This window comes from Tursiops truncatus, chromosome 13 (genome assembly GCF_011762595.2).
Source record: "Tursiops truncatus isolate mTurTru1 chromosome 13, mTurTru1.mat.Y, whole genome shotgun sequence".
In the NCBI taxonomy this organism is placed as follows: Eukaryota; Metazoa; Chordata; class Mammalia; order Artiodactyla; family Delphinidae; genus Tursiops; species Tursiops truncatus.
This window is the reverse complement of record NC_047046.1, coordinates 88,206,019-88,223,102: the sequence shown is the minus strand read 5'-3', so window position 1 is coordinate 88,223,102 and position 17,084 is coordinate 88,206,019. Positions and strand designations below refer to the sequence as shown.

Here is a 17,084-nt window from a genome sequence, read left to right as displayed (position 1 = left end):
CAATCCTGTAGCTTATTAACATTTTAAATCTCAAACACAGGAGTCTGTGTGTATTCCTGTCAAACTTCATCTGATAGATTCTGGTTCTTCATCTCGAACTGTCTTTAAACGGCAACTTTGAGCTCTACCTTGTCACATGACGCATGGTTCTTTCCAGTGTTCCATTCTACACAGCTTTGATAACCTTCAATTAAGTGTTGAGCAAATTCTGAAACGCGACCTTCGGATACGGGTGTCCACACCTCTCAACAGGCTGGTGTTGAGCCCACAGGCAGGTAGACGATGGGGCAGTTCACTTGCTCAGGCTTTCCCCATCTTTTACTCTAGAGCTTAGATACGTCACAGTTTTGATGGTGATGACTTGAATATGCTTTTTAAAACATATGATGAAAACTACTTACTCTTTTTATTAAAAAAAAAACAACAGAAAACTATACGTATCACAAATTCTTGAACAGAAGATGCCGTAAGAAAATTTTAGGTATTCTGAACTTTACTGATAGGACTTGGAAGGCCAAGACATCAGAGGAAAACTCAAGGTAGAAAAACCCTTTTGAAGAACATGAAGTTTTTCAAGACTAAAAGTAACTTTCGTGGGCAGTGCTCCCCTGGAAGACTGTCAATTTTTCTTTCCTATTGGCTGTTTTCACATGCTTAATATTCGGTCATCTTCAGCTTTGTTCTTTGGCTGCTCAGAGGGCCCTTTCTAAGATATCCATAGTCAGAGTCCCTTTGTTCTGTCTTCAGTAAGTTTAAGTTGTAGGACATCTGGTTGCTAATGAGCTCCACCTGCAGGTCACTGGTTTACTATGACAGGATGTAACCCGGGAACAGCCAGATGGAAGAGGTGAACAGGGCGAGGGACCGGGAAGGGCACGGAGCTTCCCCCCATCTCTGAGCGGCCACTCCCCAGCTCCACGCGTCCAGCAGCCTGGGAGCTCCTTCCATGTGCTCTGAGGAAGCAAAGTTCTATGCCCTTTGAATGACACGAAAGGTGAGCTGGGTGCGTCCTGTATTCAGTTTTGTCTCTTTTCACATCAAATGTGCAGAGTGCCTGCAGCTATTACACGGCATCTGCACTTGTGGTGAGGTGCCTGGGGCAGGTGCAGGGCTGTCAGGGATCAGCCGTCCCAGCACCGGCATTCCAGGGCCTGTGGAGGACATCCAGGGTCATGTCCCAGGCTCCTTCCTTTTACACCGTCTGTCTGACTCCTGGCCCCTCTTGTACCCTTACAAACCACTGTAACTCCTTCCTGTAAGAGTATGGAGCAAAACCAAAAACTCCTGGTCTGAGCAAAAAACTCCTGTTCCTGCCACTTAACTTCACAGAGAACTTAGGCTGGGGCACAGGCAGGAAGAAGGGCAAGCGGCATCGTGCACCCGCCTCTCCTACGGTCCCGGCTTCTTGCACCCACAGGGCCAGTGCACTCATCGCCTGCCACCATGCTTGCCCCTCGCAATTTGGGATCTGGGCACTTTCTGCAGTGTAGGCCCAGACGCAGTCAGTGGAGAAGACTGCTCAGTGCTGTCGGGTATTAACCACGGTGTTTATTTTCTGTAATGTTCTGACATCCTGGGGGCCTGTGGGCTGGGGAGAGATCCCTCCGCAAGCTGGCTAGCTCCCCGTGAGCGCACCACTCACACGCAAACCAGCCAAGCCCGAGCCCTCCCCGGCCAGTGTCTCCTCTGCCCCAAGTCACCCCAGGGCCAGGGACTGGACAACTGGAAGCCACCCCTAGAGCCCGGAGCCTGCTGAAATGACCAAGCTGTCCGACCCCAGGCCTGCCCAGATGTGCTCATCCTACCTGGCCCACTCCGTCCTCCAGGAGCCTCGAGACAGGTTCAGCCACGCTTCCTCCTCACCCTCGGCCTGCTGACAGACCCTGGCGCTCCTCGTGGGCCCCGTGCAGCGTGGTGCACCCCTCCTCTCGGGAGCTGTGAGTCAAGAACTCTTCTTTCAAGGTAGCAGTTTCCAACTCTGTCATCTTACCACACCTGATCAGGACACATCCCGTGCACATTTTAACACAGGTCAATCCTCCCTCTGGACATTTCTTCTCTGGTCGTAAGAGGCTGTGTAAGCAACCCACACTCCTAATGGAAACAGCCCCCACACAGGCTACGTGCACCCTTCCGGGGCAGGATCCCACAAGCACCACTCAAACAGCAACATGCCTGGAGCATCCACAGGGCGGCCCGCGATGCCGTCCCTTCAGAGGGGGCCAGTGTCCCGGCAGAGACGGAGCTTCCTGGTGCCATATCCCTGCTGGGGCATCACACCTGGTCCCAGATGCCGACACGGAAAGTGGCATTTGGGGCTTGCCACTGCTGCAGAGGCAAGGCAACGCTTTCCTTCCCGAAACAGTTTACAGGCAGGGAAATTACACTCCCTGAAAAGCCACGTTACAGGTTTCCTTGCTTTAGCTTAATAGTGTACCTTTCTCCAATAATCTGAACTTTATCATTTTCAGTGTTTCAAGGTCAATGATAGTTGGGAAATGGAGATGCCCCAAGCCCAGGACAACGTTTCTGTGTCAGAATTAAATGATTATTTATTTCCTAAAGAGGCTCATCTAACACGTGCTTTCTCTAGGAAACACATCACGGCCTCTTGCACTTAGGCACCATGAGTGAAATCTCTGTCAGAAGGCACTAACGTGGCGCTAACCAGATCAGAGAGGGTGGCTGTTCACAGCCCAAGATGAACAAAGCAGACAGAGCAGTGCCTGGTGTGACCACAGGCCACATGTGCATCCCACTCGTCTGTGCGTGTCCAAGAACGACCATGAAAGTGCCACAAGTATGGATCTGGGGGCCGTGGACAAACTCTAGTGAGCAAGCGAACATGCAAGCCTGGAACCCCAAATATGGACAGCAGACCACACGCCATTGACCTAAGAGATTTCACACCCTCTCCACAGCCTCGCCCCATCTCTCACTGCAGCACAGCAATAGGTCTGAAGGGCTCAGAGGTGACACCCGCACAGCTCAGCCTGCACCTGCACGAGGGCATCCCAGGGGCACCAGCAGCACGGGTCTCTGTGTGCTCACGGGAGCGGGTCGGGACCCGCGATCCTTTCTCTCTGCCCCTGGTTCCCCTCTGCCCCTGGAGCCCCCTTGCGTCCTGGGGTGTGCTCCTCGGGAAGGGCCCCGTCGTCCAGGGGCCCGTCACTCCCCGTCTCCCACAGGCAGTCCTTGGGCAGGAGGTCGTCGTCCACGCAGGGCCCGGCCTTCCTCTTCCTCATCAGCTCAGCTGTGGGCTCCAGCCACGCTGGGCCCGTGCTCCCACACCCCTTCTCTCTCCTCCTCTTGTACTCCAGGATCTGCTTGTTGAGAGCCTCGTGGTCGATCCCACACAGACTTGACGGTGCGGCAGGGCCCAGGGTACCACGTGGCGATGTAGTGTCCAGGGCCTCGGGGGCGCTGGAGGGGAGAAGAAATCCACACCATGCACAATACTTCCTAGAGCCATTTGCTTATGCACTGTCCTAGCACCTCTCTAAGGGAAACTGTGGAAACTGGACAGAAGGGCAGTTTGGTCTGGCGTTCTCCAGTCCAGAACCTCTCGGCCAGCACTCTTGAAGCCCGTGTGTGGCTCAGGCCAGCATACTTCTGGTGCAGCCATTGTGTACTGACATTAAATGCGTTTTCATTTTTTCCCCACTTAAACACGGCTAGTACACTAGGCTAGTTAAACAGAGTTATTGGGGGGACGGGGGAGGGTTCTTTAGATCTGTCGCTCAGGTTACTTGATGAACCAAAAGAGAAGCATCTATTCTGAGAGCAAAACCAGAGCAATCTTTTCAAAACCCAAATCTGGCCACATCCTGCCTCTAACCCCAACTCTCTGATCTGGAAGGGCTCCCCACCCGCCTCTCCCCACGTCCACTCATTGCTGATCTGGAACCCGGGGACTCACTGCCGCCTGGGGCCTCTGCTCTAGCTCAGGGGTCTGAGTGCTGCAGCCCATCCCCTGGCAGGCTGGCTGGGGGTCCCCACCCCGAGGCCCTGACAGTACCCATATGATGCTGACACAGTTGATCTATGCAACACAGGCCAGACACGTGGTGCAGCTGCTCCCTCACCTGGAATGGGGCTCCCCCCACCTCCGAATCCTCACGTCACCTTCTCAGAGGCCTAACCTGACATTTACTGTTCACAGATGTTCCCTAAGTACGAGAACAGGGCCTGCCAGGCAGCAGTGTGCCAAGGGAGTGGAGAGGATGAACCGCTACTGCCAGCACTCAGAGTCCAGGCCCCAGCACTTCTGTGTGGACCCCCAAGGCCCTCCTGACAGCCTCGCCCAGGTGCTGGGTAGCTCACCAGTTGCACGCCGACACCGGGCTGGGCCCCAGGGCAAGAGCCAAGCGCACAAAGCAGGACCTGCTGCCCCTTGACACCTGGCTGGGGACAGGCAGGACTGTGCAGCTGCTGTGGAGACCAGCAAGTCCACACCTGGGTGTCTGCCCGAATCAAAAACATATGCCCACACGTATCACCTGAAATCATTTTGCTCAAAGTCTTTTTCATCCGGGGGTCCAAAATCAGCGATTGCCAGTAACCGATCAACCTGAAAAGGAACAGACAGAGGGTGATGCTCGACGCACTGCCTGCGTCGGAGCCGGGCGCCGGCTGAGTGCGAGCATCCGCTGCCCGGTGCCAGCCCCACCACGGCCTCAAGCCTGCCCGCCGCCCTTCCTCCCCGTGCCGCTGCCCACACCCGCTACCTCAAGCCCGCCCGCCGCCCTTCCTCCCCGTGTCGCTGCCCACACCCGCTGCCTCAAGCCCACCCGCCGCCCTTCCTCCCCGTGTCGCTGCCCACACCCGCTACCTCAAGCCCGCCCGCCGCCCTTCCTCCCCGTGTCGCTGCCCACACCCGCTACCTCAAGCACACTTTCTCTGATAATGAACTGAGGCTTCTTGAAAACTACACTTAAAACTTGTAAATGTCAGTCAAATTTACAAAGAAACCAGTTAAATATTAGTTGAATTACTAACGCTTACTGGTTTCTAACGAAGTTTCATAAAATGCTTCAATTTTGCCGCAGAATTTGCGGGGAAACCCCCCAGTGCGGTAACGTGAGCGTCCCAAGTCTAGCGTGTGGCTCCGGTCCTGCAGGGGCTGAGGGGCCTACACTGGGGACAGACCCTGCTCCTCAGCAGGGCCCGTGAAGGGCCTCTCCACCTTCACGCGTCTCTTCTGACTGCCGCCAGGTCGTCCTACTGGGGCCGTGCACTGAGACCCGACCTCCTGCTTCAGTGCAAGCCCCGGCGAGCCTGGTCCACAACTGGGCCCTGTCATATGCAGGAACTAAAGCATCATCACCAACCGGTGACACACCAATCAAACCACAAAGGTGAAAAGAAGAACTGGAGACAAATCAGTCCACAGAAAATACCAGGAACAGGACTGACGATGCTACAAAACAAGGACAAAGCGGCCTCCTCCAAAGTTAAAAGTGGGAGAAAATATTCACAATGAAGATTTCTGCCAACTGACTTGTACCAGATATACAATGAACCTACACAACTCAATAATAAGCAAACCTTATTAAAAATGGGCAAGAGACTTTAACTGATCCACAAAAGGAGGAATGACCAGCAGGCACATGAAAAGACGCTCAATATAATTAGTCACCAAGAAAATGTAAGTTTAGGGGGCTTCCCTGGTGGCACAGTGGTTAAGAATCCGCCTTCCAATGCAGGGGCTGCGGGTTCCATCCCTGGTCGGGGAACTAAGATCCCACATGCCACGGGGCAACTAAACCCGCACGCTGCAACTAGAGAGAAGCCCACAACGAAGAGCCGGCACGCTGCAACAGAGACACAGCGCAGCTAAAATTAAAAAAAGAAAATGCAAGCTTAAGCCATCAGGATGGCAACGCCAGGGGCTGGCGAGGGCGTGGAGGCCCAGGGACCCTGACGCTGCGGTGGGAGTGCCTACAGCACGGCCGTGGTTAAAGCAGCCTGGCAGCTTTCTGACAGTTAAACATACGCCTGCTGCTCCTAGGAACTGACCTAAATGAAACAAAACATACATCCACAAACATCTATACGCAAACGTTCACAGTGCTTCACTCTTTATAGCCAAGGAGTGGGAAAAAAGACAAATGTCTATGAAAAAGTGAATGGGTTAGTAAACTGCAGTACAGCTGTACGATGGATGCCGCTTACCAATAAAAAGGGAACTACTTACACGTGAAACAACGTGGATGAATCTCAAAAACACTGTGCCGAGCAAAGCCAGAGGCAAAAGACAACATCCCGATTCTATTCATGTGAAATTACAGAAATCTCAGCAGGCAAAACTAACCTACAGTGACTGAAACCAGACGGGTGGTAGGGGAGAGCTGACCGGGGTGAGCAGGGGTGGCGATGACACAAAGGTATGCGTTTGTCAAAGGAGGCGCAACTCAACATAAATTAAGCCTCGGTAAAGCTTATTTTATTAACAAAGAACCAAATCCAAACACAACCTCAAACTCTAACACTTTAAACACAGGCCGCCGGGCTAACTTCTTGTGGAAGGGGAGCTCTGAGCTCAGATGGTGCGGGCCAGACCATGCGCAGTGGGGCAGTGGGTGCCCCTGCGCGGTGGTCGCCGGCTGCCCGACACCTGCTCTGGGAAGCCTGACCGTCAGTGGGGAGACGAGTGTGCAGGTACCACAACACTGGCGTCAGAGCTTATGTATTTCCCTTAAAAGTTCAGATAAAAAAGTTGTTTCCTCTATAGTTACAGTAAAAGTCAACATTTTAAAAACCTCGACTGAAGCGCAACATCTGTGGGAAAGGCACACAAACCATGAAGCGTAGCTCAGTGACATCCCACACGTTGAACACACGTGTGGGCACGGCCGCGACACCTTTAGAAGGTGAAGCCCAGAGGCCTCCTCAGGCCCCTCCTGCTCACTCCCCTCCCCGTGACAGCCATTACTTTTACTTCCAACACCAAGGATTAGCCAGGCTCTTCCTGAACGTTTTATGAACAGAAGCTCTCAGCGCGTGGCCTTTCCTTGGCTCCACGGCCGGAGGGAGGTGGGTCAGGGGACTGTTCCAGAGCACGTCCGTCCATTCTGCTAACTGCACTCGCCAGAGACCCTGTGCCAACGTTCCCGGCCAAGTCCGTGGGTACTGCGGGGGGTGGGGGTAGGGGGCCTCGAGGGTCACAGACTCAGCTTCCCTGGGGACGGCCAGTCTCTAGCGCGGCACTGTGAGCCGCCCTTCCGCCAGGCCCCACCCCTCGGCGCTCGCACCCTCACTCCTGTAAGGAAAGCCCTCACGGAGGGGTGCGCGCTGGAATCCGGTTTTCGTTCGCCCTCTCCTGACGAGCGCCTCCGCCTGTGCTTACTGACAGTACCATCAATATTGCTGAATTACTCAGGGTGCAGCTTGGACAGAGCTCATTACTAGTTCTCTTTCAAATGTCCAGACTGGTGACCTGAAGATTATCCTGAGGATGCAAGGTAAGCTGCTGAAACTGGTAACACTTTAGCAGTTGCAACTACCTGTGATTTTTGGTGCAACCAACATAAGACAGAAATAAACGGACTGATAGAAGACTCAGAGTTTCGTCCAGGACTCCCAATTTCAAATGTCTGTCTCTAGCCAAGTGCTTTATCAACAGCTGACTTTAAATCTATTAAAAACATACACAGTGTTTGAAAAACACTGCCCTGACTTACGCGAGGGGAAGCAATGACCATGTCCTCAAATGATCACCTACCCAGATCAGAAACCCCTCTGGTCCAGCCTTCACTTCTAACTACAGTGAGGCGGAAACTGCAGGACTCTGAGGCGCCAGCCGAGGCCTGACCGACCCTTGGCCCCCAGGTCAACAGCTGAGTTCTGGGCACATGCAGGACCCACCATCACCGCGTGGCACGTGTCCGACCCTTGGCCACTTCCCCGGAGCACACGGGGCAGGACAGACGCTAGAGGTCTCCAATGCAAACACCCATCAGCACGGCCTCCGGAATAAGGCCCTCCCAGAAACGCTTAAGCTCGCATGCACCTCCCTCCCTCCAGTGACTTTTGCTGGAAAGGAACCCACACAGCCAGGTAGGACCTTGCAGCTCTGAATTCTTCCTCCACAGAGAGAGGGACGAGCCAGCTGAGGGCTCATCCTCTGAGACAGGTGGGTCCTCCCACCAGCCCCACCCGACGTGCCCGGGGATTCCTGCTGAGTATCTGCACAGCACACCCATGACCTAAACTCCACTTGAGCTGTAAGCGGCACTGCAACTTCACTCCTGTTCCCCTTCTAGCTAGGAAATCACACATCTATCAAAGTTATCCACATAATGTTTTCAGTATCGCTTGTATCATGAATAACAAAGGACGACAATGTACAATTAGACTTTTTTTCCCCTCTGTGAATCTGAATACTATCTAGTCCTACAGTGAGTAACAGCAACCTAATCATAATCCCATAAATGCTATTGTTTCTTCGGTAAACTTTTTAAATGTGTAACATACCTTAATAACCACGAAGCAACCACCACCCAGATTAAAACGTATGTATGTTTTAACAGGTTTTTAACCTTTATAATTAACCTATACCTAAAACAAGGAAAATAAGTATGAAACAATTACAGTTACAGGACAGAACGTAAGTGTGTCAGCCTTAACAGTGTAAAGTAACCAGAGACAGACTGAAATCTAGGGAAGTGAGAGAAGGAGGTAAGCACAGGAGGGCAGCTCTGACTGCTTCAAGTTTGTAAACAGAGAGAGAGGGATCTGCTTTACTAGTTAGGGCTATACTGACAAGCATTCAAACATTAAAGCCATACAAAATGGTTACCTCTGGGGAACAGGGCTGAGAACAAGGCACAGGTGCCTTACTTTTCATCTGTACCCTTCTATTACCTTTTAAAAACTGTATACGTTATCTTTTGAATATTTAAAAATTAAATTTAAAATCTTACCCATATAAAAGTTTACATCATAAACAGGTAATTATGTAAAAGCCTTACCTCCACTGCAGCTGCATTTCTTTTGTCCTGAACAAACACTATTGGCGGCATGTTCCTCAGGGTCTGCTGGGACATCAAAAGGTGCCTGGAGAGAAAAAGAGATTTGTGCAGTCACAGGTGACACTTGGTGGAGGGGTGACAGTGCCAGAAACAGAAAATGTCATCTCACAAAGAGGTGAGCCATGATTTTTTTAAATTAATTAATTAATACATTTATTTTATTTATTTGGCTGCATTGGGTCTTCATTGCTGGGCGTGGGCTTTCTCTAGTTGCAGCGAGCGGGGGCTACTCTTCGTTGCGGTGCACAGGCTTCTCACTGCGGTGGCTTCTCTTGTTGCGGAGCATGGGCTCTAGGCACGCGGGCTTCAGTAGTTGTGGCACACAGGCTCAAGAGTTGTGGCTCGTGAGCTCTAGAGGGCAGGCTCAGTAGTTGTGGCACACAGGCTTAGTTGCTCCGCGGCATGTGGGATCTTCCCGGACCAGGGCACGAACCCGTGTCCCCTGCATCAGCAGGCGGACTCTCAACCACTGCACCACCAGGGAAGCCCACTACTATATTTTAGAAGAAATTAATGAGAAGAGTGGCATTGCTTATGTAGTTGCAAATTCCTTTAATACCCAGCATAACGGAACAGCTGGATTCTCATCTGTTATCTGTATTCAATCTGTTGTTATTTTGTTTAAAATAGAAGAAAATCTGGCCTCACACAGATCTGTAACTGAAAAGTAAAGCGTATATGAACAGCCTTTCAGAAAAGTGTAGATCTTCTCTGATGCTACACAAGAACTCAACAAAGAGTAGTTTATTAAAGACTGCAATGTGGAATCTGAAACCAGATCCATGAACCGCGTTCTCTGTACGTGAAAATCCACTGGCCCTCTTGCCCTTTGAATCGATCTCTCCCTGTATGTGATTTTGTAACCTCATGCCTTGGTCTTTTAGAAAATACTGGTTCAGCAGGTCACACAGATTTTCAGGATGATGATGTATTTTACAATACATCACCTCCAATCTCATCAAAAGGGTCTTATGTACCATGAGGCTGTCAAACTCAGAGTGGTGGATACAAGTTTTCTAAAATTCTGATTTTCACTGAAAGCTTAAATTTTACCACTGGCAACAAATATGGTCAGCTGTGCCCTGAAGTGACAGGTTCACTTTGCCACTTTGCAGAAAATGTCTGTCCTATACCACATCTGAATAACCATAGTCATGAATGGATAAAGAAGATGTGGCACATATATACAATGGAATATTACTCAGCCATAAAAAGAAACGAAATTGAGCTATTTGTAATGAGGTGGATAGACCTAGAGTCTGTCATACAGAGTGAAGTAAGTCAGAAAGAGAAAAACAAATACTGTATGCTAACACATATATATGGAATTTAAGAAAAAAAAATGTCATGAAGAACCTAGGGGTAAGACAGGAATAAAGACACAGACCTACTAGAGAACGGACTTGAGGATATGGGGAGGGGGAAGGGTAAGCTGTGACAAAGCGAGAGAGAGGCATGGACACATATACACTACCAAACGTAAGGTAGCTAGCTAGTGGGAAGCAGCCGCATAGCACAGGGAGATCAGCTCGGTGCTTTGTGACCACCTAGAGGGGTGGGATAGGGAGGGTGGGAGGGAGGGAGACGCAAGAGGGAAGAGATATGGGAACATGTGTATATGTATGGCTGATTCGTTTTGTTACGGAGCAGAAACTAACACACCACTGTAAAGCAATTATACTCCAATAAAGATGTTAAAAAAAAATGAATAACCACAGTTGGTTCACTTGTTCTTTGAAGTGAAGCGTCTATTTTGGGGCACAGTCAGCAACTGCAGTGTTCCGAGACAACCACCAGAGCTTCTTGCGCACTTCCCACCACAGATACTAACAAGATGTGCCAAAGGGTGGAGATACGCGTCACGGATGCTCTTAAATAAAGCTGGCAGCGCACTACCACAAGCACGTGCGGAAGCTACAGTGACCACCAGGACATCTGGGCCAGCAGTTTTACCCCCATAGCTTCAGTACAACATGTCAACACGGTGGGAACGGAAAACCACACCTCATTGTGAAGAAGCTCTCACCTCATCAACCTCTCCCTAGAAAGGACCCGGGATCACACTTCAAGAACAGCTAACCTAGGTTATGGCTTATATGAAGGCGTAAGTTCTGCTCTGAAATTCAAGAAAATGCTTCCCAAATTTTCCTTAAAAGCAAAAATAGTGGACAAAACCAGCTGGAAGGCAGGGTCAAGGAGAGGCCTCACCTCATGTGCGCAGCGCTCCTCTGCAGGACGGCCCCCACGTTTGCGTTCTGAGCCTCAGAGACAGTCGTCCTCCAGTACACGCGGCAGGTGGAGAAGTCTGAAGTCAGAGAGACCTGAGCCCAGCCCCAGTTACTCTCAGCTCACCTGGGCTCCTGGAGACAGAGCGCGTCGCGAGAGGCGCACTAACTCACGGGCAGTCCTGGCTTCAGGCTCCCACTGCCAGGGCCAGCGCCCCAAGCACACCGCTGGGGACGGGGGAAATGTCCCCTTCCCCGGGGGGAGCCCAGCCTCACCCCACGCACAGCAACGCCTCAGCTGCTGCTACTGCCCCTCCTCCTTTCCCTCTGGCTGCACGCACTCTGCTCTGGGGCCACAGACGGCAGAAGCTGCCTCCCGTGTCTTTACACCAAGATGAAGGCAGATCACCCACCGCTCACCTGACCCCCAGACCTTCAGACGCCCCACTTCATCACTTACTGGGCTCTGAGCACCCTCGGTGCTGTCTGGCCAAACACCACCCGTGCACAGTGAGACACTGTTTTTGCACCCCACAAGCACCTTCCTCTCCTTAATACCCAGACGGCCACGCTGAGCATCCCTTCCGCCTTTTCTAACTGTCAGGCGACGACAGAGGCGCGAGGCCCGCAGTCCCTCCCTGGCCCCGAGGCCTACCTTGGAGAGCTCCACATTCAAGTCGCAGAGCTCCTGGCTCACTTCCGGGGTGCACAGCAACTCATTCAGCGCTTTGTAGAGGAGGCCGTTCAGGGCCCTCAGGCGCACGTGGTCTTCCCTCCTGGCTCTCTTGGAGGTGCTCTTTGTCAGGGATGCCAACTGAGACGGCTTGTGAGTCTCCGTTAAGAAGAAAGGCAGACACACAGGCAACATTACAACTGTACATAAACTTGTACTAACGGACGATAAAGGTCATTCTCGGCCATCTTAGTTTTCATGAAGATACAGATTTTTACAGACCAGGACCCTTCTAGATTTCACCTACCATCCCTTAAAGATCAAGAGTACTGCCAAGCATATATTTTTTTCCAAAAAAAATTTTATTGAAATATAATCCACACAGCATAAAATTCTCCCTCTTAAAAAGTACAATTCGAGGGGCTTCCCTGGTGGCGCAGTGGTTGAGAGTCCACTTGCCGATGCAGGGGACACGGGTTCGTGCCCCGGTCTGGAAAGATCCCATGTGCCGTGGAGCGGCTGGGCCCGCGAGCCATGGCCGCTGAGCCTGCGTGTCCCGAGCCTGTGCTCCGCAACGGGAGAGGCCACAACAGTGAGAGGCCCGCGTACCGCAAAAAAAAAAAAAGTACAATTCGGTGGTTTCTAGTATATACAGTGTATTTTTTTCTATCAAGAACCATTCATTACATAAACTCTCACAGTACAGGTATATTTCAGAGATATTGCAGGTTCATTCCAGACCATCGCAATAAAGCAAATATCACAATAAAGTGAGTCACATGCATTTTTTGGTTTCTCAGTGCATATAAAAGTTATGTTTAGGGCTTCCCTGGTGGCGCAGTGGTTGAGAGTCCGCCTGCCGATGCAGGGGTCACGGGTTCGTGACCCGGTCCGGGAAGATCCCACATGCAGCGGAGCGGCTGGGCCCGTGAGCCATGGCTGCTGAGCCTGCGCTCCGCAACGGGAGAGGCCACAACAGTGAAAGGCCCGTGTACCGCAAAAAAAAAAAAAAAAGTTATGTTTACACTATACTGTAGTCTATTAAAGTGTGCAATAACAATGTCTAAAAACAATATACATACCTTAATTAAAAATATTGCTAAAAAATGCTAACATCACCTGCTAACGCAGGGTTGTCATAAACCTTCTGTTTGTAAAAAACACGGTATCCGGGAAATGCAATAAAACAAGGTATGCCTGTGTATCTACACATATCTGTGTTATACACACACACACACACACACACACACACACACACACACTCTGAACGGACATTACCATATTAGAATTTGATAACAGATATGACATCCCGTAAATTTTGTTTTCTTTTTTCTCCGGCCGCACTGTGCGGCATGTGGGATCTTAGTTCCCCAACCAGGGATCGAACCCACACCCCCTGCAGCAGAGGGTTAACCACTGGAAGTGCACAGTCTTAACCACTGGACTGCCAGGAAGTCCCCTGGTGTAATTTTTTTTTAAAGGTAAAAATTCTGTGGTTCCAGTGTGTCTAGTCCCACTGCTACAGACCGTGTCCCCTCCAATACTGAAATGGAAGGGCTGGAGAGCTGCCGACTTTTGGAGCCTCACACCCACCGAGATTCTCAAGCGGCTCATCGCTACTACTCTATACTTACCAAGTGAGAGCCCAAGGAAGGACCTTCATACCAAAACTTCTTCCTATGGGGAGAAAATAAGAACTATGCTGGATACTGACGGCAAATCAATAACAAACAGTTACAAAAGCTAACGTCGTAACTGTTTCTAACGGGCTAGCCCTGGACATAGAAATTAGGTTACTAGGGGCCTAAAAGATTTAGATACCCAATGAACAGCAGCACGGGTTGTGGGGACAGACAGACAACAGTTTCAGTTCAAGCTCGTAACTTTTACCTAAAGTCTACCTCTAGTCCCAAAGGTAGAGAATGAGGACCTTAAAAACACACCTACCAAACTGCACATGAGCACTGTCCTCTACTGAACAAAGCTGTTTCCCAGGGGAGGGTTAACGCCTGATGCCGCCACACATCAACTGGGACTGAACAGCTAAGTAAACAGAAGGCAGATGGGGGATCCAGGCCCCTCGCTATTGCAGACAAGCAAGGGAAGGAAGTGAGAATGATTCGTGTGCTAGTGGATTAGGGCTGGAGATCAGTACAAACTTAAGTTTCACTTACTACAGCTACAGGTGGTGACACACAGAAACGTTTGTAGATAAGCACAGATACAGGGATTAACATAAACACTATTTTTTTTTTGCTTTGCCAGCTGAAAGGGTCTAAAAGACAGACACCCCAGTAGCAATAAACATACTAAGCTCTCAGATCATGGTTTCTGACCCCTGTTTCCAATCAAGGAACCAGAGCTCCTTGGAGAAATGGCTGATTCTAGGGCCGAGGCATCCTGTGGTGCCAGAAAGTAAGGAAGTGCTAAAAAAAAAAAAAAAAGTTTTCTAATTTAAAAACTACTTCAAAACCCCATAACAACGGGGTGTGTCAAAGGGATATAGGAGCCACCTGAAAGAGCTTGCAATGGTCAAAGCTGGAACAACTCGAGCAAAATTAAGTAGTACTGGATTATAACCCGTGAGTCCATCCTGCTGAGTTAATAAATGAAGAAACACACCTCCCCTGCAAAATTTTGAATAATTCATGAATTTCGAATAATTCCCCACTCCTTAGGTGTGAGCTGCATACGGTGACTTTCCCCCCAAAGAAGACAGTATGGAATTGGGGGGCTGGGCGGTAACTTTACAGTGGATAAACCTGACAGACACAGATGACCGCAGTCAATCAAGACCAGCATCAACAGTGATACACCATGTTGAGAGCATGTGTGTGTCCACAGGATGTGATGAAATGGTGCTTCACACCTGTGGTCTTCCTCCCCCAAACCAAAGCCCAGTATCCTCAAGAGAAACACATCACGCCAATCCCAACAAAAGGGCATCCTACAAAATATCTAACCGGTACTCTTCAAGCTGTCGAGGTCATCAAAACAGGGACAGTTAGAAACTGCCACAGTCAAGAGGAGCCTAAAATGATGACGACTAAATGTAATGCGGTCCCTGGATGGGATACTGGAACAGAAAAAAGACGTTAGGGAAAGACTAAGGAAACGTGAATAAGACATGGCCTTCAGTTAATAATAATGTGTCAATGCTGGTCCATCAATTGTAACAAATGTGCCGCACTAACATAAGAGGCTAACAGAAGGGAAACTGAGTGTGCTTACAGGGGGCTCTGCTCATCTTTGCCAATCTTTCTGTAAACCTTAAACTTTTAAAAACGTGTATTAAAACATACATATATACATATCTACAATTAAATGAGATGATATGAAGTCAACATATTTTATTATACTTACGTCTCGTCATAAAAAAACCTATCGTGACAAGCTTTCTTTATTCCTCAAATTAACCCCACAGAGAAAGCACTAATATGGAAAGGAAATTCTTCCTTCTCTCTTTACGTGATGCAACTACTCTCCCGAAAAACGCTTCTAGTAACAAGACTCATCATCCTTCAGTATCTGTGGGGAATTGGTTACAAGACCCCAAAGATACCAAAATTGGAGGATGCTCAACGCGCTGTATTTGCATATAACCTCCGCACACCCTCCCGGATACATTAACTCATCTCTAGGTTACTTAATGCTATGTAAAGAGTTGCCAGCAAGGCAAGTTCAGGTTTTGTGTTTTAGAACTTTCTGGAGTTTTTTCGGAACATTTTCAATCCAAGGTTGGTTGAATCCGAGGATTGGGAACCTCGGACCCAGAGTGGACTGTAAATGTATACATCACTTTGCTTCATAAATTCATGATGCACTCTTAGCTTTTAGGAGACTTAGAACTTTACCGTCACAGCTGTGTGAAAGAACAGAAAAAAGGCTGGGTGGGAAAAACGTTAACTGTCAGAGGTGGGCTCCCTGGTGAGCTTTCAACAGCCATTAACCTAACAGGCGGCGGCTGCGCTTACTGACACGGCTGGGAGCTCTGGCGCCGGCCAATGCGTCGGCGGTGGAACCCCTGCGGACCCCCAGCCCCGCCGAGCGCCCCGCCCGCGGAGCCTCCCGCTCCACGGAGCTCCCCGCCCGCGGACGCCCCGCCCCGCCGAGCCTCCTGCCCACGGAGCCCCCCGCCCCGCCGAGCTTCCCGCCCGCGGAGCCCCCACCCCGCCGAGCCTCCCGCCCGCGAAGCCCCCCGCCCCGCCGAGCCTCCCGCCCGCGGAGCCCCCCGCCCCGCCGAGCCCCCGTCCCGCCGAGCCTCCCGCCCGCGGAACACCCCGCCCCGCCAAGCCCCCCGCCCCGCCGAGCTTCCCGCCCGCGGAGCCCCCACCCCGCCGAGCCCCCCGCCCCGCCGAGCCTCCCGCCCGCGGAACACCCTGCCCCGCCGAGACCCCCGCCCCGCCGAGCCTCCCGCCCGCGGAGCCCCCCGCCCCACCGAGCCGCCGCCCCGCCGAGCCTCCTGCCAGCGGACCCCCCGCCCCGCCGAGCCTCCAGCCCGCGGACCCCCCGCCCCGCCAAGCCTCCCGCCCGCGGATCCCCCGCCCCGCCAAGCCTCCCACCCGCGAAGCCCCCATCCCGGGCCACCGTCCCCGGAGCCCCCGCCCCCACTGGGGTAACAGTACTTGGTTTTCGAAGCAAATTTCTTGAGTAGGTTCTTGCCGCAGGAGACAGGCGAGCTGTGCAGGCCTCGAGCGCCGCCCAGAAGGAGCCCCACATGGAGACCCCCGGCCCCGCCGAGAGCCGCCCACATCTCAGCCGAGCAACGGCCTACTGGGTGACGCGAGGCGGGCTGAGGTTGGCAGTGAGACGTGGGGCGGGGAAACGCGGGGCGGAAAGACGTGCAAACGGAACGACGTGAGGCGGCTCGGGGCGACGTGGGGCGAGGCGACGTGCGAAGTCGCCGGGAGACTGTGGGCGGGACGAGAGGACGAGGCGGCATCTGGAGGACAGGTAGGCGGGACGTGAAGCGGCGGGGCGGAGCGACGTGCGGCTAGGGCCAGGGACAGGCGTGACGACGCGTGAGGGAGGGGCGGCTAGACACGGCGTGGGTGGGGTAGTAGGCGGGGCCGGGTGACGTGAAGGACGGGACGCCTGTGGGCGGGGCCAGACGACACGTGGTGGAGAGCGGGTCCTGATGACGTAACTGAGGAG

The 17,084-nt window shown here is 51.8% G+C and overlaps 1 protein-coding gene across 1 annotated transcript; it reads right to left on the bottom strand.

Annotated features, from left to right (window-relative positions):
- Positions 1-387: 387 nt before the first annotated feature.
- On the bottom strand, positions 388-16,753 carry RBFA (ribosome binding factor A). The gene is made up of 7 exons (XM_019937275.3): positions 16,556-16,753; positions 13,565-13,607; positions 11,913-12,089; positions 11,241-11,353; positions 8,973-9,057; positions 4,500-4,570; positions 388-3,423 (listed from the first exon to the last, which is right to left on the bottom strand). The coding sequence occupies exons 1-7, from the start codon at positions 16,681-16,683 to the stop codon at positions 3,048-3,050; spliced, it is 993 nt and encodes a 330-aa protein (XP_019792834.2). The 5' UTR covers positions 16,684-16,753; the 3' UTR covers positions 388-3,047.
- Between the last annotated feature and the right edge of the window lie 331 nt (positions 16,754-17,084).

Excerpts from the sequence above, each read along its gene's own strand:
- RBFA (XM_019937275.3), bottom strand. The coding sequence starts at position 16,683 with ATGTGGGCGGCTCTCGGCGGGGCCGGGGGTCTCCATGTGGGGCTCCTT. Across the intron at positions 11,354-11,912 it reads TGAATGTGGAGCTCTCCAAG|GTCTCTCTGACTTCAGACTT; the intron begins GTAGGCCTCGGG and ends GGCTGGGCTCAG. Across the intron at positions 4,571-8,972 it reads GAAATGCAGCTGCAGTGGAG|GTTGATCGGTTACTGGCAAT; the intron begins GTAAGGCTTTTA and ends GTTCCTTTTCAG.